The sequence below is a fragment of the Triticum dicoccoides genome, chromosome 2A (genome assembly GCF_002162155.2).
Source record: "Triticum dicoccoides isolate Atlit2015 ecotype Zavitan chromosome 2A, WEW_v2.0, whole genome shotgun sequence".
Classification (NCBI taxonomy): domain Eukaryota; kingdom Viridiplantae; phylum Streptophyta; class Magnoliopsida; order Poales; family Poaceae; genus Triticum; species Triticum dicoccoides.
In genome coordinates this window covers 143,491,408-143,511,268 of record NC_041382.1, presented here as the reverse complement: position 1 = coordinate 143,511,268, position 19,861 = coordinate 143,491,408, and the positions used below count along the sequence as shown (strand labels likewise).

The window sequence follows — 19,861 nt, the reverse complement described above, 5'->3', positions numbered from 1 at the left end:
GATGTCTTCAATGACTATGTGATGATGATCATTTGCACGCTGTATGTTTTGCTATGATGTCCATGGGATTTACTATGTGATGATGATGATTTGCAAGTTTGTTTCATGTATGTGATCATGATCATTTGCAAATTTGAGATTGATTTATATTGCTGTCCTGTTTTGAAGGTTTTCTGTTTTGAGGGTTGGTTTGAGGGCACTGATCTACGTTAGGGATTTTCGGCTTTTAAAACGATATTTTCTCAGCCCTCAAACTAGTTTTGAAGGTTGAGTTTTTGAGAGCTTTGTTAGACATGCTCTTAGTATGTCAAACACGCCCATATCACACCTTTGAAATAGCCTAGGATGCACTTTCACTTAACTTTTCTTTACATGTTTACACGATTGAATGGAAGTCGTTCGCCACTGCTCCCGTGCTCCGTCCTCGCCGGCCGATCTCAGATCAACGTCAGGGATTGCACCTAGTAGCGCCTCTTAGATCTGGCACCCAGTGGAAACCTCCTCTAACCCTCCTCGCTCCCTCGATCTCCTCCCCTACCCAAATGTGGCGCCGCCACCTCCTCCGCCGCCTCCTCCCATCTCCGGCCACGGCCGGCACCCCCTCCCCGTTGGTTCGCCACCTCTCCACGACACCCACCCCCTCCTCCACCACCGATACCACCTCCATCGCCTCCTCCCTCGCCGCCGCGGTCACCAAGCTCTCATCCACCCCGCCCCCCGCCACCTCCCCGGACGCCTACTTCTCCCTCCACTTCTCCGACGTCCGCCCTACCAACGCGCTCCTCGCCGAGACGCTCTCCCTCTCCCCTCCCGCCACCTCGCGCGCCGCCGCTGACCTTTTCCGCTTCCTCGTCCGCCGCTCGCTCCACCCCTCCGACGGTGCTCTCGCCCTCGTCGTCCGCCATCTCGCCCGCCGCCGCGACTTTCCCGCCGTCCGCACGCTCCTTCAGGAGTTCCCCTCCGCGCTAGGGCCAGACACAGTCGACGCCTACCTCTTTCATCTGGCGAGAGCTGGGCGCGCCACGGACGCGCTCAAGGTGTTCGACGAATTGCCTGGGGAGCTTCGCACCCGTGGGGCGCTCACTTCGCTGGTCTCCTCCCTCTCGTCCGAGGGCTTCCCACAGCTTGCAGAGCGTGCTGTCAAGAAGATCGCCCATGAGATCTTCCCGGATGACAATATTTGCACTTTGCTGGTATCTGGTTATGCTGATGCTGGTAAGCTTGACCATGCGCTAAGGCTCATCGGTGAGACACGAAATGGTGGGTTCCAGCCAGGTTTGGATGCCTACAATGCTGTTCTTGATTGTGTCTGCCGTCTCTGCCGCAAGAAAGACCCGTTAAGGATGCCTGTAGAGGCAGAGAAGTTCTTAGTTGACATGGAGGCCAATGGCATTCCCCGGGATGCGGGAACGTTCCGGGTACTGATAAAAAATCTCTGTAAGATTCGCAGGACTGAGGATGCAATGAATCTGTTCCGACAAATGGGCGAGTGGGGATGCTCGCCAGATGCTGACACATATCTTGTGCTTATCAAGAGCTTGTACCAGGCTGCCAGGACCTCTGAAGGGGACGAATTGATGATTTGGATGAGGTCTGCAGGTTTTGGAGATAAACTTGATAGGAAGGCGTATTATGGGTTCATCAAGGTTTTATGTGGGATTGAGAGGGTTGAGCATGCTGTCAAGGTGTTCCGTCTGATGAAAGGATACGGGCATGCACCTGGAACGAAATCATATAGCTTGCTGATTGAGAAGCTGGCTAGTCATAATTTAGGGGATCGTTCAAATGCGCTGTTCAGGGAGGCAGTAGCGCGTGGGGTTACCGTGACACCAGGAGTCTATAAGATTGACAAGAGGTATGTGAAAGAGAAGAAGGAGAAGAAGGTGAAGAAAAAGCTGACTTTACCGGAGAAGAAGATATTAAAGAGCAAGCGGCTGTACAAGCTCAAAATGAGCTTTGTCAAGAAGCCTAAACGGCGAATGAGGGCTTGAGCAGACTTGGGGGTAATTTTCATACTCATGCTATTTTTCCACTGATAACATTTATGTTCTTTGCTTCAGAATTTGCTGTTTAGGTGGTCTGTTTCGGATACGAGACCGTCATTTTATGTTAGCTGTTTTAACCAGTAGCATATCCTACATCAGTGCACTTAATTGTAGGAACACGCAGAACTCTGTTTTTAAAGGAGCTGATATGCCGATTTGGAACTTCATGGATCGTACCATTCCACTTATAGATGGTCAAAACTCAAGATATTAGTCTATACAGAAAATGTTGGTGTAGGTATCCATAAGATGGAACACTGGGTGTCGGATAAGCTGTTAAATCAATAAATTTCACCTTCATCTATGTGAGAAACGAGAAGGAAGTTTGTGAAATAAGAAATTTTGGCTAGGGCGGTAGGACTAAATTTTCTTGAGTGGGATTGCTCAACTCGTTACAAAGTTATTAAGTCAGTTGATTGGTCATGGATTCCCAATCGCTGATAGTTAAACGAATTAGAGTTGGACTGAGAAATTGAGGTATCTAAGTTGACTTCTCATTTTATTTTTCTTTCATGCCTGCTATTTGTGGTCTGGGGTGCTTCATTTTTCCCTGTATAAAAGCGGAAAGAACAACTCATAAAGCACTTCTATGGCCTGATTTTCGACAACCCACTACACTAATAACCATAGTGCCTTAGTGCTTCAAGACTCCTGGAATGTAGGCTTGGGGGCAAGCAGAGAGCACAAAAGAACAAACCATCTTTGTTTCTTTAGTGCATCCAAACAGTTGCACTCAGGTGCAGTTACAGAGTTAAGATACTTTAATGGAAACAAGCTGTGCTTAAAACCAAGAATCATGGATGTAACTTTTGCTAGGACTGGATAATGGTAGGTACAGCAAAGAATCGTGGATGTACTTTCTGCAAGTCCACAGTGAAGTGCAGAAAGGCTAGTAAAGTTGCTTAAATATTCTTTTCCCAATGTTATCACGCCCCTTCCTTCCACAGGACTTGCTACCCTGATGTACTCTTTGTTAGACAATATTATCAAGTCATACTCCTTTTCTTTTGCCTGCAGTCCAGTCTGTTTCAGAATAGCATAATGTCAACACTCTGTCGACAGAGTTACAGTAGTGTGCTTAGGATGTGTGTACTTTCCACTGAAAAATTATAATAGTTGATGTGCTCTACACTAGGCCGCTTCATTAATTTACTATCCTTGCTAGTGTGGTATCTCTTTCCTATGTGGATATCTAGAGTTGGTCGTCATTTGTGGAGACAGATCTTATCTCATTCAAGATAGGGAATGGTCATTTTAATATGGAAAACAATGAATATTGACATCGCGAAATTTGAATAAACAGTTGGTGTTGTTTTTTATTTTTGAAACTTCATGTGCATAATCCTGCAAATATGCCAGTAATGCTTTTCCCCCTACTTACATTCCAGTTCAGTTGGAGTGGATGATCATGGGAAGGGAAGCATCGGGCGACGCTTACTTACAGTTTAGAAGAGCGCAAAATTGGTGCCTGTGAGTCGTGCCTGCCATTGCGAACGGCTAACAAACAACATTGCCTTTCCGATCTGAGGGCTTCATACAAGCTCGCTCTTTTTTGTTGATGGATTGCTGAATCTATGTTGATGTTCCCTGCAATTGTTGCAGCAGAAATAATGCACGTTTTGCTTGCTAGTTACCACATCGTGAGAAGTTGCTTCTGGCTTCTTATGAAGCAAACTATCTGTACTAATTGATACCCTTTAAGCAATGTTGCCTACTTTCCAGTATGCCTGAATGCTGAACTTCAACGGTTTCCAGGACCTTCGACATATCTGCTTGATAGGTGTGCGTCACATCAGGATTTAGGTCTGAGATAATTTTCTTTTTCGAGATTTCCACCAGACAGGTAAAATCCTGTGCACTTGTCTACCTGGCTTCGCTGTGGAGGCCGGCCACTTTGGTTAGCGTGCGCTGGCTCCTCTTTTTGCGAGTTCTCATCTTATAGGTCATTCTTGGATCAAGCTCTCACCATGATAGAAGGGAGATAACAAAAACAATGGAATCCTGGGACCCCGTCGCCCCCGTTGTCTTTACTGGCATAGTTTGATGCACACCAATAAGTGCTCCGGCTAGAGCCAGCCGAAAAAGTTGCGTCCAAAGGACGGGCAAATCATGAAAGATTTTGTCAATCTTTCATGACATCTTCCAAGGTAGTACGACATCCGTTTCAGCGGCAACTAATATGGGATGGAGGGAGTAAAATTTTGCCGGACAACATTGAGTTCAGATGACCCAAATAGCCAAAAATTGGCGTCTGTTACTGGAATTGTCCCAAGCTTCTTCTAGATCACAAGACGAAGAATCATGTTGCTTATGTAAGTCTAGTCTAGATAGCCGGTCATCTAGGTTAGGGGGAAGAAATGATTAGCTCTGTTCTTTTTAACCCAAAAATCCGTGGACGGACGGAGACGGACAGCGCACCAACCTTGGACCATGCCCGTCCATTGTTTCAAGGAGCGCTTTACTTTCGCTCTCCCGATAAATACCAGCGGTGCCTTGCGCACACAAGGTGGTGAAACAGTGATGGTGGTGATGGGGACTTTGATTTGGCCCAAGACTATTGGGGAAACAGAAGCTCGGATCCCTCCAACCGATGCAATCCCTCTCGTCAGAAATGGAACTTGTGCACCCACACGACCCGCATTGGCCGATTCTCCCCTATCCTGACGGGCGATGGCGATCGTCGCTGTTTGGTTGTTGGGCTCCCCGAATCGGGCGTCTTGGGTGTTTTTGCGTGGTGTGGCGCCCTCCTTCTCTACCCCGTTCCTTGCTAATAAGCCAGCCAGCGGACCGCCCGTGCAGCAATTATTCGGAGCTGTAATAAACTCGGAGAGGTGTGGGCATGCACGCAAGGCTTGAGAATGACACGCATGTCCATTTCACCGTCTCAGGGTTTGGAGGCTGGGAAAGCGAGAGAGGCATTTGTAAGTTTGTTTGGTTTGGGCAAAGCCGTTGGATAATGCTAGGTTAGGGCATCTCCAACGCGGACTCTCAAATCGTCCGCATACGTCCGGTCACTCGCTCCGAACGTGTTCAGCCATCCAAGGCGTTCTGTATCGGTCCGTTCGCCGGTTCAACATGTTTTCCCCGCAAACCGTAGACAAACTTGTGTGTGTGTGCGGTCCGGACCGTTACCGCACCCGCGTCTGACTGCCTGGATCGCCAAAAAAACCCGGCTGCCTCTCCGCGCTTCTCATCGAATACCGGCGCCGCTTGCCGCGCAACATTCGTGTCGCCTGTTGCGATTTGATCGGACGTGACTTCTCGGGCGTCACTGCTTCAATGCGGACGCCGCGTCCCGAGAAACCAACTCCGTCCGCTGTGCCGCATTGAAGCGGGCTGACCAGCCGCCAGGCCTGGCCGCGGCTATATAAGTTGTACTCCGATGATGCACATGCACACCTCCTCCTCTCTGATCCCCTCCTCTCTGAGCCCCTCCGAGCTCCTTCTCCTACAACGGCGATGCCGAAGTCGTGGTGGTCCACGGCGGTAGGCGGTGGCGGAGAGAGTTCATCCTCTGGTGGATCTTGGCGCCGCCACCGACGCTCTCCAGGCCCCTCGGCGTCCACGGCGGCCGGCTCCTCCAGCAAAGAGGAGGACCAGAAACAACAGCAACGACCAAAGCAGCGCCTGCGCCTCCTCACGGAGGCGGCTCTGACAGATGAACAATTCGTCCGTCAGATGGAGATCATGACGGAGTGCTCGCTCTGTCAGATGGGCCTGGCGCCAACCGTCGCCGACGCGGGTCAAGGAGGAGTAACCAAACCCGCCGCGCTACGGCGTGAAGATGGAGCCGACGTCCCCACCACGGCAGGTTGATACAACCATTTTGCATCATGTTTTTCTACTGTTATTTATATTGGTTTGCGTTATTATTTCACTTTATGAAGCAATTCTAATGTCTTTTCCCTCCTATTTTGCAAGTTCCACATGAAGAGGGAGATTGTCGGCAGCTGGAGTTCTAGACCTGAAAAAGCTACCACAGAGATAGATATTCTCCGGAGCTCCAAATGACCTGGAAATTTACCCAGAATTGTTTTGGAATTAATAACAACTATTGACAGAAGAAATACCAAGAGGGGACCCATCTTAGAGTCACGAGCTCAGATTGCCCCCCTCCCCAGGGGCGCGCTAGGTGAGCTCGTGACCCCACCAGCAGGCCTTCGGGGCCCTTCTTCTCCTATATGATGCTATTTGCCCTAGAAAAATCAGAAGAAGATTTTCGGGATGAAGCGTCGCCATCTCGAGGCGAAACCTACGCAGGAGCACTTTTGCTCTCCAGTGGAGCGATACTTTCCTCTGAGAGGGGGAAATCGAAGCCATCGACATCACCAACGATCCTCTCGTCATGGGAGGACCAATCTTCATCGACATCTTCACCAGCACCATCTCATCTCAAACCCTAGTTCATCTCTTGTATTCAATCTTTGTCCCAGAACCTCAGATTTGTACGCGTGGGTTGCTAGTAGTGTTGATTATATCTTGTAGTTGATGCTAGTTTGTTTATTTGATGAAAGATTATATATATGTTCAGATCCTTAAGCATATTGAATACACTTGTGATCTTGAACATGGATATGATTTGTGAGTAGTTGCTTTTGTTCTTTAGGACATCGGAGAAGTTTTGTTATAAGTAATCATATGAAGTTGGCATTCGTTCATATTTTGATGATATGTATGTTGTTCTTCCTTTAGTGGTGTCATGTGAATGTCGACTATATGACACTTCACCATACCTGGGCATAAGGGAAGACATTGGGAAGTAATAAGTAGATGATGGGTTGCGAGAGTGACCAAAACTTAAACCCTAGTTTATCTGTTATTCTGTAAGAGCTGATTTGGATCCATATGTTTCATGCTATGATTAGATTTATCTTAATTATTCTTTTATAATTGTGGATGCTTGCGAGAGGTGGTAATCATAATATTGTTCAAGTAAGAACAACACCCTAGCACCGGTCCACTCACATATCAAATTATCAACGTATTGAATGTAAATCAACTAAACATGATGAACGTGACTAGACGAGAATTCTCATGTGTCCTCGAGAATGCTTTGCTTACTATTGATATGTCTTCATCGTAGCTATAATTTTTGATTATTTAATGCCAATATTCTACAACTTTCATATACTTATGGCAACTTTTTATATTATTTTTGGGACTAACATGTTGATCCAGTGCCAGTTCCTGTTTGTTGCATGTTTTTTGTTTCGCGGAAAATCCATATCAAACAAAGTCCAAACGCGATAAAAATTCATGAAGATTTTTTGGGAATATATGTGATTTTTGGAAAGTGGAATCAACGCAAGATGATGCCCGAGGGGCCCACAAGCCCTGGGGGCGTGCCCCCTACCCAGGGCTGTAGCGACCCGACTCGGTAAGAGTCGAAGTCTTTGTGCTTACCGTGCTAGTCCCTGGATCGACTTGCTAGCACACAGAATACTCGATGAAATAACAGAAATAACACACATCTCTTTATTACATCGATAGTCAGGAGCAATACATTTATTACAAAATAGGGCATAGAGCCAATAAGCAAATACTGTGGAAGCAAAGTAGTAAATGAGTCCAACTCCACTAGCAAGGTTGAGTGTAGAACATCGACCTATCGCACCTTAATCCTCGTCGGATATATCTGCAACGTGATAAGTTGTAGCCATATAGGTCAGCACATTGAATGTAATGGCAAGTCACATCATAAGTGTAATAAACCTACTTGTACATGCAATTTGGCTGGTGAAAAGCTCTAAGTTTAGTTTTTGCATAAAGCTAGTTTTTCCCTATTAGGAAATATGTTATTCTACTACTATACATTTGCATAGGATGAGTTGGCAAACCCAACTCCATCCATTCCCAAGTTTCATTTAAACCCAACTGTTTAATTAAAGGTGAGGAGATCTCCCGACATTTCCACTACTAGATGCTCAAGTTGTCCGTAACCAGGGACACGGCTAATCGATTAGGTTGACACTCTGCAGAGGTTGCGCACTTTTCCCCACAAGACTCGACCACCTCCATGATCGGAAGATCGAGACATAGTATTTCGAAAATGTTCCCCCTTAACCCACGGATAGGCCGGTACACCTACATCATTCTACATCTACTAGCCCATCCCGGAAGGGGTCACACTAACTACTCAACTAAGCCAGAGCCCATATTGGCTTGTGGCTGCACAAGTAAGCTTCTAGACATGAGAATACGATTGATCTCTTTGAGCCTGAGCGGACGATCCACTAGTGGTGCACCACCATGGATTTTCCATGCGTGCCCCACTGTACTTCGCCACCCTTCCAACAAGTTTTCGCCCAGGTAGTTCATTAATTATCTTAGGTCCTATTTACTAAATTATCATTCAAACTTTACAATGATTACTCCCCAATCCACGTCTACTTAGCGAAGCAACATAATGTAAAACGATGGCGACAATGCTATATGGTTCAGACCTACCTCAGTGAACTAATGGGTGAAAAGCATAGTCATGCGGCATCAATTCCTACCATGCAGTCCTACCGCAAAGAACTAAGTGCATAATAAAAATATAGGTAATGAAACATGATCAAGATGTAACTTGCCTTGGTACTATTGGTTGAATTCTAAAGACTAATATTCTGCTTCGCACTCCCGGCAATCTATCGCAAAGAAGATAAACAAACATAAGCAAACATTTCAGAGAACCAAGAAGAAACATGCAAACCAAAAGTCTCGGAAAAACCAAATGAACAAACAACACACTTAACTAGCATGAAAATATTCTAAGTGCAAAACAACATAGGCCTATGGTTCAAAAAGTGATGTGAACTATAGTGCATACTATGCATACTAGTAAAAATATTAAAGGGCAGATTCTAGTGTGTGAAAATTATTGTGACAAAGGTCCAGGTGATAGGGTTTGGCTACGGTGACAGAATGGAAAAAGAAACAACTTAATCGGAGCTTCGGTTTGGGAGATATGGCCATTTGAAGTTCGAATTTGAATCTAAATAAATTAAAATTTGAATCTCACAAATGTTTGCAAAAAGGATACCATTGGATAGATCTAAACATGACGAAGAATTTGCCGTTGGTTTCATCGAGTTTGGATCTACAGTCAAAAAACTGTGGCTACTCGAAGTTCAGGGACTAATCTGCTAATTACAGGGACTAAACAGAGAAAGAAATTATCGCAAACAAGTCCCTGTTCACGTGGCGGCTCGTGGCTGGCCGAGCAGCGTCCGCTGCGGAGGCTATACGATGAACGGCCGATAAATAAGAAAAACAACGGCGGCGGCTAACTAAAGAAAAACCGACGCTCGGTTTAAATAAAACCACACGGTCTAAGGGAACCGCGGTTAACCGTGTACCTCTTCGCAAAAAAATGAACCTAATTTAATCTAGGCCATCCATGGTAGATCGAACAGGCGAGGGTGGGGTGGTGGCTCACGGTGGGTGGTGGTGGTGGTGGCCGGCGATGATGCAGACAGCGACGCGGCAGCGATGACGGAGGGGGCGGCGGCTGCGGTGGTCCTCGTCAACGGGGAGGTGCAGCGCATCGAGGGCGTCGTGAAGGTGGTGTCGGTGTTCATCAAGACGGGGCGAGGCAAAGACAACGAGGCTCGGTGCTCCGGCGGCTCCGGCGTCGACGGTGCGGTAGCTCCGACGGGACCTAGGGGAAAAATTATGTCAAACAGATGCGCCTCGGCGAGCTAAGAAAAAAATACAGAAAAGGGGAGGGTCGGAGTGGTCTACGGGCGACGAAATGCTCCGGCGAGTTGCATGGCTCCGGCGAGATGCGAATGGGCAGTGCGGCGGCTGTGAGCGGCGTGGGACGAATCGAGACGGCGAGGTTGGAAGAGGGGGTGCAGGGGCATTTATAGGCGAGGGCAGAGGGCATGGGAGCTGCAGATAAGCTCTATCCGAGCGTGAGGCGGCCGACGGTTGCGGGTGGCGAGGCGCGAATGTTTATCCCGTGCGGTGTGGGAGGTTGGGGACGGACTGACTAGCGGGGCCCGCCTGGCAGCGGCAGCGAGAGGAGGCGAGTGAGGGGTGAGATCGGACGGGTGACCGACGCCTAGGCTAATCGGGCGCGAGGCTGGGCCTTGGGCCGTTTCGGCCGGTGGGCTGGCTGGCCTGGTGCGGCTGGGTGAGCGCGCGTGTCCCTGGGCCGAACTGGTTTCGGTCCAGGCGGGTGAGTGTGTGCGTTGTTGTTTTTTAAACTAAAGGCTAAAGTGCCCCTAAATAATTGAAATGAATTAATAAAAACTCCACAATAATTTCTAAAATAACTATACAATATTTAGAGCCTAATGAACATTAACTTCAACACATAACATTTTGAAAATATTTTCCTAATGCAATTAATGCAGCTTTTGCAAATAAAATAAATACCAATAAACTCCAAAACTTCAAATAATATTCAAAATAAAATTTCCCACTCTTTTATATTTTGAGGAAGTCATCTTATCCCCTCTCATTTGTTTTTCTCGAGTGGAAAAATATTATTTGAATATTTTAAAAACTCCGAAATGCAAAGAAATATGATATGCATTGAATGATTCTATTAACATCCAAATTTAATAAAAAAATGGGATGTTACAAACCGACCCCCCTTAAGATGAATCTCGTCCTCGAGATTCGGGTTGGCCAGCAAAAAGGTGCGGATGGTCATGTCTAAGATCTTCCTCTCGTTCCCAAGTGGCTTCCTCCTCGGTGTGGTGACTCCACTGAACCTTGCAGAACTTGATGATATTGGTGCGAGTTATCCTCTCTGCAGTCTCAAGAATCTCAATAGGCTTCTCCTCATAAGTCAGATCATTCTCCAACTGAATTGCTTCCAGTGGCACTATATCTCTCAAAGGAATGTCCGCCATCTCTGCATGACACTTCTTCAGCTGGGAAACATGAAACACATCATGAACTCCCGACAAAGCCTCTAGTAATTCCAACTATATGCAACCTCTCCTCTACGTTCCAGAACTCTATATGGTCCCACAAATCGTGGTGCTAACTTTCCTTTGACTCCAAATCTCTTAATACCTCGAATTGGAGACACTCGAAGATATGCTCTATCTCCCACTTCATGGATCACTTCCTTGTGTTTAGCATCGGCATAACTTTTCTGCCTTGACTGAGCTATCTTAAGTTTGTCACGAATCAACTTGACCTTCTCCCCAGAATCCCTAATCAAATCAGGTCCAAACAATTTGCGATCTCCAACTCCATCCCACATCAAAGGTGTCCTGCATTTCCTACCATACAATGCCTTGATAACCCACAAGTATAGGGGATCGCAACAGTTTCTGAGGGTAGAGTATTCAACCCAAATTTATTGATTCGACACAAGGGGAGCCAAAGAATATTCTCAAGTATTAGCAGCTGAGTTGTCAATTCAACCACACCTGGAAACTTAGTATCTGCAGCAAAGTGTTTAGTAGCAAAGTAATATGATAGTGGTAACAGTAGCAAAAGGTAATGATAGCAGAAGTAACCGTAGCAAAAGTAATGTTTTTGGTATTTTGTAGTGATGATAACAATAGCAACGGAAAAGTAAATAAGCGAAGAACAATATATGGAAAGCTCGTAGGCAATGGATCGGTGATAGAGAATTATGCCGAATGTGGTTCATCATGTAACAGTCATAACCTAGGGTGACACAGAACTAGCTCCAATTCATCAATGTAATGTAGGCATGTATTCCAAATATAGTCATACGCGCTTATGGAAAAGAACTTGCATGACATCTTTTGTCCTACCCTCCCGTGGCAGCGGGGTCCTAGTGGAAACTAAGGGATATTAAGGCCTCCTTTTAATAGAGTACCGGACCAAAGCATTAACACATAGTGAATACATGAACTCCTCAAACTACGGTCATCACCGTAAGTGGTCCTGATTATTGTCACTTCGGGGTTGCCGGATCATAACACATAGTAGGTGACTATAGACTTGCAAGATAGGATCAAGAACTCACATATATTCATGAAAACATAATAGGTTCAGATCTGAAATCATGGCACTCGGGCCCTAGTGACAAGCATTAAGCATAGCAAAGTCATAGCAACATCAATCTCAGAACGTAGTGGATACTAGGGATCAAACCCTAACAAAACTAACTCGATTACATGATAAATCTCATCCAACCCATCACCGTCCAGCAAGCCTACGATGGAATTACTCACGCACGGCGGTGAGCATCATGAAATTGGTGATGGAGGAAGGTTGATGATGACGATGGCGACGGATTCCCCTCTCCGGAGCCCCGAACGGACTCCAGATCAGCCCTCCCGAGAGAGTTTAGGGCTTGGTGGCGGCTCCGTATCGTAAAACATGATGAATCCTACTTCTTCATTTTTTTCTCCCCGAACACGAATATATGGAGTTAAGATGGACGTCGATGGAGCTCTAAGGGACCCACGAGGTAGGGGGGCGCGCCCAGGGGGCAGGCGCCCCCCCACCCTCGTGGCTAGGGTGTGGGCCCCCTGGCCTTGATTCTTTGCCAGTATTTTTTATTATTTCCAAAAATAATCTCCGTGGAGTTTCAGGTCATTCCGAGAACTTTTGTTTCTGCACATAAATAACACCATGGCAATTCTGCTGAAAACAACGTCAGTCCGGGTTAGTTCCATTCAAATCATGCAAGTTAGAGTCCAAAACAAGGGCAAAAGTGTTTGGAAAAGTAGATACGACGGAGACATATCAACTCCCCCAAGCTTAAACCTTTGCTTGTCCTCAAGCAATTCAGTTGACAAACTGAAAGTGATAAAGAAAAACTTTTACAAACTCTGTTTGCTCTTGTTGTTGTAAATATGTAAAGCCAGCATTCAAGTTTTCAGCAAAGATTGTGAACTAACCATATTCACAATAACTCTTAGGTCTCATGTTTACTCATATCAATGGCATAATCAACTAGCGAGCAATAATAATAAATCTCGGATGACAACACTTTCTCAAAACAATCATAATATGATATAACAAGATGGTATCTCGCTAGCCCTTTCTGAGACCGCAAAACATAAATGCAGAGCACCTTTAAAGATCAAGGACTGACTAGACATTGTAATTCATGGTAAAAGAGATCCAGTCAAGTCATACCCAATGTAAACTAACAGTAATGAATGCAAATGAGAGAGGTGCTCTCCAACTGGTGCTTTTTAATAAGAAGATGATGACTCAACATAAAAGTAAATAGATAGGCCCTTCGCAGAGGGAAGCAGGGATTTGTAGAGGTGCTAGAGCTCGATTTTGAAATAGAGGTGAATAATATTTTGAGCTGTATACTTTCATTGTCAACATAACAACCAAGAGATGGCGATATCTTCCATGCTACACACATTATAGGCGGTTCCGAAACAGAATGGTAAAGTTTATACTCCCCCTCCACCAACAAGCATCAATCCATGGCTTGCTCGAAACAACGAGTGCCTCCAACTAACAACAGTCCCAGGGGAGTTTTGTTTGCAATTATTTTGATTTGATTTGCATAAAGCATGGGACTGGGCATCCCGGTGACAAACCATTTTCTCGTGAGCGAGGAGCGGAGTCCACTCCTCTTGAGAATAACCCACCTAACATGGAAGATACAGACAACCCTAGTTTATACATGAGCTATTCGAGCATACAAAACAGAATGCTTATTTGAAGGTTTAGAGTTTGGCACATACAAATTTACTTGGAACGGCAGGTAGATACCATATATAGGTAGGTATAATGGGCTCATATGGAATAACTTTGGGGTTTATGGGATTGGATGCACAAGCAGTATTCCCGCTTAGTACAGGTGAAGGCTAGAAAAAGACTGGGAAGCGACCAGCTAGAGAGCGACAACAGTCATGAACATGCATTAAAATTAATCAACACCGAATGCAAGCATGAGTAGGATATAATGCACCATGAACATAAATATCGTAGAGGCTATGTTGATTTTGTTTCAACTACATGCGTGAACACGTTCCAAGTCAAGCCACTCGAATCGTTCAAAAGAGGATACCACCCTATCATACCACATCACAAACATTTTAATAGCATGTTGGCACGCAAGGTAAACCATTATAAGCTCCTAGCTAATTAAGCATGGCATAAGCAACTATAATATCTAATTGTCATTGCAAACATGTTTATTCATAATAGGCCGAATCAGGAACGATGAACTAATCATATTTACAAAAACAAGAGAGGTCGAGTTCATACCAACTTTTCTCATCTCAATAAGTTCATCATATAATCATCATTATTGCCTTTCACTTGCACGACCGAATAGTGTGGATAATAATAATAGTGCACGTGCATTGGACTAAGCTGGAATCTGCAAGCATTCAATAAACAGGAGAAGACAAGGCAATATGGAATCTTTTGTCAGATCAACAATGATGCATATAAGAGCCACTTTAACATTTTAATTATGGTCTTCTCCTATCGACCCCCAAAGAAAGGAAAAGAAATACAACTATTTACATGGGAAAGCTCCCAATAAGCAAAAGAAGAACATGAAATCTTTTTGGATTTTCTTTTTTAATTACCACTACAAGCATGGAAATTAAAACTAGCTAAAAGCTACAACTAATTTTTTTGGGTTTTTCTTAAGGTTTATCAAACACACAAGAAGAAAGCATAAAATGGAAAATAAACTAGCATGGATGATACAATGAAAAAGTATGAGCACCTACAACTAGTGATGAGTGTGTGAACATGAATGTAATGTCGGTGGGAAATAAGTACTCCCCCCAAGCTTAGGCTTTTGGTCTAAGTTGGTCTAATGGCACGGATGGCCTGGCGGATATTCAAAATTGTAGTTGGGGTCGTACTGAGATGCATCAGTCATTGCATTGTGGGCTGCAGCTTGGAGGTGAGCTATCTCAGCCCTCCTCTTATACTCTTCCGCCTCCTCTTTGGTTATAAAATATCTCCCTTTTGCCTGAAAGTCAAAGAAAGTAGAAGCAGGGAGAGCGACGTGATAGGTGCGTCGTCTGTCAAAGATTAGTCAGTACTGGAGGAACTGATCGTTCCTCTCAAAAAAATGATGACGAACCATAGCCTCATAATCCAAATAAGCAGGAGGCAACTCAATATAATCCTCACGTATGGTCATACCAAGAAAATTAGCTATATGGGTTGCATAAATTCCACCGAAGAAATCTCCATTAAATCTATTATGATGCAACCTACGTGCAACAATAGCTCCCAAATTATAAGATTTATCTCCTAACACAACACTCCTAAGAATACTTAGGTCAGGGGCACACATATGACATGCTTCATCTTTACCATTAATGCATCTACCTATGAAAAGAGCAAAATAATGTATAGCAGGAAAATGAATGCTCCCTATGGTAGCTTGTGCTATATCTCTAGATTCCCCCACAGTTATACTAGCAAGAAAATCTATGAACTCAGATTTGCGGGGTTCACTAGTACTACCCCATTGTGGAAGTTTGCAAGCAGTGGTAAAATCCTCTAAGTCCATAGTATAAGAATTTTCATAAACAAGGCCGCACTGGAGCGTCCCTTGGTGGCTCATCATCAGCATCACACATTGCAAGCCTGGGTCCTTGTTTCCTTGAAGAACCACCTTGGTACATTTTTCGAAACATATTTCTTCTTCTGAAAAATTTCTGAAATTTTTAGTAACTTCAAATTAAAAGTAAACCAAACTCAACAAAATTGATAGCAACTACTCCTACAAGCGCCTAGAGCCTATATCATGCATTGAACTACTTGGAACCATATAAATTTGACATGCAAGCTCAAGAACATGGTCACCTAGGCAGCACAAATTTGCAATGAATAAAGCACTAGAACAAAAACTAATTGGACCAATGGAGGAGTCACATACCAAGGAACAATCCCCCAAAGCAGTTTTGTGAGGGGTGCTTTGAGCAAGGAGATCGAAAATCGCAGCAAAATGAGCTTGGACTCGGGTTTGAGCTGGTTAGTGGTGTTTGTGGGAGAAAGAAGAAGTGTGTGGGTGTAGGAATAAGTGGAGGGGAGCCACCATGGGCCCATGAGGCAGGGGGGCGCGCCCATGGGGGTGGGCGCGCCGTGGACCCTCGTGGCCAGGTGCTTGCTCCCCCTGCTGTGTTCTCAGTGCCAGATATTCTCAAATATTCTAGAAAAAATCATATTTAAATTTCAGGGCATTTGGAGAACTTTTATTTTTGGGGTATTTTTTATATTGCACGGATAATTCAGAAAACAGACGGAAAGTACTATTTTTTTGCTTTATTTAATATAAATAACAGAAAGTAAAAAGAGGGTACAGAGAGTTGTGTTTTCTAACTTCATCCATCTCATGCTCATCAAAAGGAATCCACTAATAAGGTTGATCAGGTCTTGTTAACAAACCCATTCCGAATAACATGGAACCGGAGAAATTTCGAATAACACTAGGTTACCTCGGCGGGGATATGGACATCCCCAACAATAAGAATATCATATTTATTCTTGATAGCAGGTAGAGGAAATTCAAAACCTCCAAAAATAATCGATGGAATTTTTCCAATAGAATTGATACTGTGGACTTCAGGTTGTTTCCTTGAAAAGTGTACCGTATGCTCATTACCGTTAACATGAAAAGTGACATTGCCTTTGGTGCAACCAATAACATCCCCTGCAGTATTCAAAAAGGGTCTTCCAAGAATAATAGACATACTATCGTCCTCGGGAATGTCAAGAATAACAAAGTCCTTTAAAATAGTAACGTTTGCAACCACAATAGGCATATTCTCACAAATACCGACAGGTATAGCAGTCGGTTTATCGGCCATTTGCAAAGATATTTCAGTAGGTTTCAACTTATTCAAATCAAGTCTAAGATATAAAGAGAGGGGCATAACACTAACACCGGCTCCAAGATCACATAAAGCAGTTTTAACATAGTTTCTTTTAATGGAGCATGGTATAGTTGGTACTCTTGGATCTCCTAGTTTCTTAGGTATTCCACCCTTAAAAGTATAATTAGCAAGCATGGTGGAAATTTCAGCTTCTGGTATCTTTCTTTGATTAGTAACAATATCTTTCATGTACTTAGCATAGGGATTCATTTTAAGCGTATCAGTCAAACGCACACGCAAAAAGATAGGTCTAATCATTTCAGCAAAGCGCTCAAAATCCTCATCATCCTTTTTCTTGGATGGCTTAGGAGGAAAAGGCATGGTTTTTTGAACCCAAGGCTCTCTTTCCTTACCGTGTTTCCTAGCAACAAAGTCTCTTTTATCATAACGTTGATTCTTTGATTGTGGGTTATCAAGATCAACAACAGGTTCAATTTCTATATCATTATCATTACTAGGTTGAGCATTAACATGAACATCATCATTAACATCATCACTACTTTCATGTTCATTACCAGATTGTGTTTCAGCATCAGAAATAGAGATATCATTGGGATTCTCAGGTGTGTCAATAACAGGTTCACTAGAAGCATGCAAAGTCCTATCATTTTTCTTTTTCTTCCTTTTAGAAGGACTAGGTGCATCTATATTATTTCTCTGAGAATCTTGCTCAATTCTCTTAGGGTGGCCTTCAGCATACAAAGGTTCCTTAGTCATTTTACCAGTTCTAGTAGCCACTCTAACAGCATAGTCATTATTCTTACTATTCAATTCATTGAGCAAATCATTTTGAGCTTTAAGTACTTGTTCTACTTGAGTGGTAACCATAGAAGCATGTTTACTAATAAGTTTAAGTTCACCTTTAACATTAGCCATATAATCACCCAAGTGTTCAAGCATATCAGCATTGCGTTTTAATTCTCTACCAAAATAAGCATTGAAGTTTTCTTGTTTAACCATAAAGTCATCAAACTCATCCAAGCATGGGCTAGCAAACTTAGTAAATGGGATTTCAGCTTGATCATATCTATAGAGAGAATTTACCTTTACTACCTATGTCGGATTATCAAGACCATGTGTTTCTTCAATGGATGGTAATTAAGAATATGTATTTCTTCAATAGGAGGTAAATTCTTAACATCTTCAGCTTTAATACCCTTTTCTTTCATAGATTTCTTTGCCTCTTGCATATCTTTAGGACTGAGAAATAGAACACCTCTTTTCTTCGGAGTTGGCTTAGGAATAGGCTCAGGAGTTGGCTCAGGAGCTGGCTCAGGAAGTTTCCACTTATTTTCATTTGTCAACATATTATTCAATAGAATTTCAGCTTCATCCGGTGTTCTTTCCCTGAAAATAGAACCAACAAAACTATCCATGTAATCTCTGGAAGCATCTGTTAGTCCATTATAAAAGATATCAAGTATTTCATTTTTCTTAAGAGGATGATCAGGAAAAGCATTAAGTAATTGGAGAAGCCTCCCCCAAGCTTGTGGGAGACTCTCTTCTTCAATTTGCACAAAGTTATATATATCCCGTAAGGCAGCTTGTTTCTTATGAGCAGGGAAATATTTAGCAGAGAAGTAATAAATCATATCCTGGGGACTACGCACACAACCAGGATCAAGAGAATTAAACCATACCTTAGCATCACCCTTTAATGAGAACGGAAATATTTTAAGGATATAAAAGTAGTGAGTTCTCTCATCATTAGTGAACATGGTGGCTATATCATTTAACTTAGTAAGATGTGCCACAACAGTTTCAGATTCATAGCCATAAAAAAGATCAGATTCAACCAAAGTAATTATATCAGGATCAATAGAGAATTCATAATTCTTATCAGTAACAAAGATAGGTGAAGTAGCATAAGCAGGATCATATTTCATTCTAGCATTCAGAGTTTTTTGTTTAAGCTTACCTAATAATTTCTTAAGATCACTTCTATCATTGCAAGCAAGAAAGTCTCTTTTAGTTTCTTCATCCATAACATAGCCCTCAGGCACAACAGGCAATTCATATTTATTAGGAGAGCCTTCATCATTACTTTCATCAATATTATCAGTTTCAATAATTTCATCCTCTCTAGCCCTAGCAAGTTGTTCATCAAGAAATTCACCAAGTGGCACAATAGTATGAAGCATAGAAGTAGTTTCATCAGAAGTATCATGCATAGCAGAAGTGGCATCATCAACACTACAAAAAAAGACACATCCGTGACATTTTGGGCCGAACGAACTTTTTTCTGTCATACATATGACACTTCTATGACGATAATTGTGACAAAACCCGGTATCATCATAGATGTGGTGGGCTCCTACTTCTATGATAAAAAATCATGACAGAAAATGGGCTTTTCATGCTGGACGGGCCGGAGACGCAGCTGCATGACATTCTTTGGGCCGTCCATGACGGAAAAAACCATGGTAGAAGCGAGGGGGAGGAAAATTTCGGGGAGTTCCCGGTTACGGTGGGAGGTCGGGGGCCGAGCGATGCGCGTTTCTCTCGTACACGTACGCGCGTGTGTGCGAGGCGTTGGCTCTAACTGAACCCGAGCGAGGCGTTGGGCTCTAACTGAACCCGAGCGATTGCACTATAGGCTACGCGTTACTGAACCCGAGCGATCGATCGATGGCTGTTAATTGAACACGATCGAGCGATTGCTTTGCTACTGCTGCTAACTTAAGCCGATCGATGCTGCCTCTGGGATGAACAGTGAGCGTTGCCGAGGGGGGGGGTTGGATGAACAGTGAGCGGTGGCATTGCCTCTGGATGAACAGGACCCCGTGGTGTGGAGGGCTGGATGAACAGTAGACGGTGGAGGGGTGCCCGTGGAGGGGTGGTTGAACAGGACCCCGTGGTGTGGAGGGCTGGATGAATAGTAGACGGTGGAGGGGTGGTTGAACAGTAGCCGGTGGAGTAGCGCGCGGTGGAGGCTGGATGAACAGGAGCCTGTGGAGGCTGGAGGAGGTCGACGGTATCCCGTGGAGGCTGGAGGAGGTCGAGGTGGAGATGAACAGT

At 44.1% G+C, this 19,861-nt stretch overlaps 1 protein-coding gene across 2 annotated transcripts; it reads left to right on the top strand.

Moving 5' to 3' along the window:
- Positions 1 to 485: 485 nt before the first annotated feature.
- LOC119353864 (pentatricopeptide repeat-containing protein PNM1, mitochondrial-like) lies at positions 486 to 3,784 on the top strand. 2 transcript variants are annotated; one of them, XM_037620562.1, is made up of 2 exons: positions 486 to 2,003; positions 3,439 to 3,784. In XM_037620562.1, the coding sequence occupies exon 1, from the start codon at positions 543 to 545 to the stop codon at positions 1,989 to 1,991; it is 1,449 nt and encodes a 482-aa protein (XP_037476459.1). In that variant the 5' UTR covers positions 486 to 542; the 3' UTR covers positions 1,992 to 2,003; positions 3,439 to 3,784. The 2 variants fall into 2 exon arrangements, with proteins under 2 accessions (XP_037476459.1, XP_037476458.1); XM_037620561.1 differs by having other exon boundaries at positions 488 to 2,003; positions 3,434 to 3,784.
- Positions 3,785 to 19,861: the final 16,077 nt, after the last annotated feature.

Bases quoted from the DNA above. Each gene is read 5' to 3' on its own strand.
- LOC119353864 (XM_037620562.1), top strand. From the start codon at position 543: ATGTGGCGCCGCCACCTCCTCCGCCGCCTCCTCCCATCTCCGGCCACG.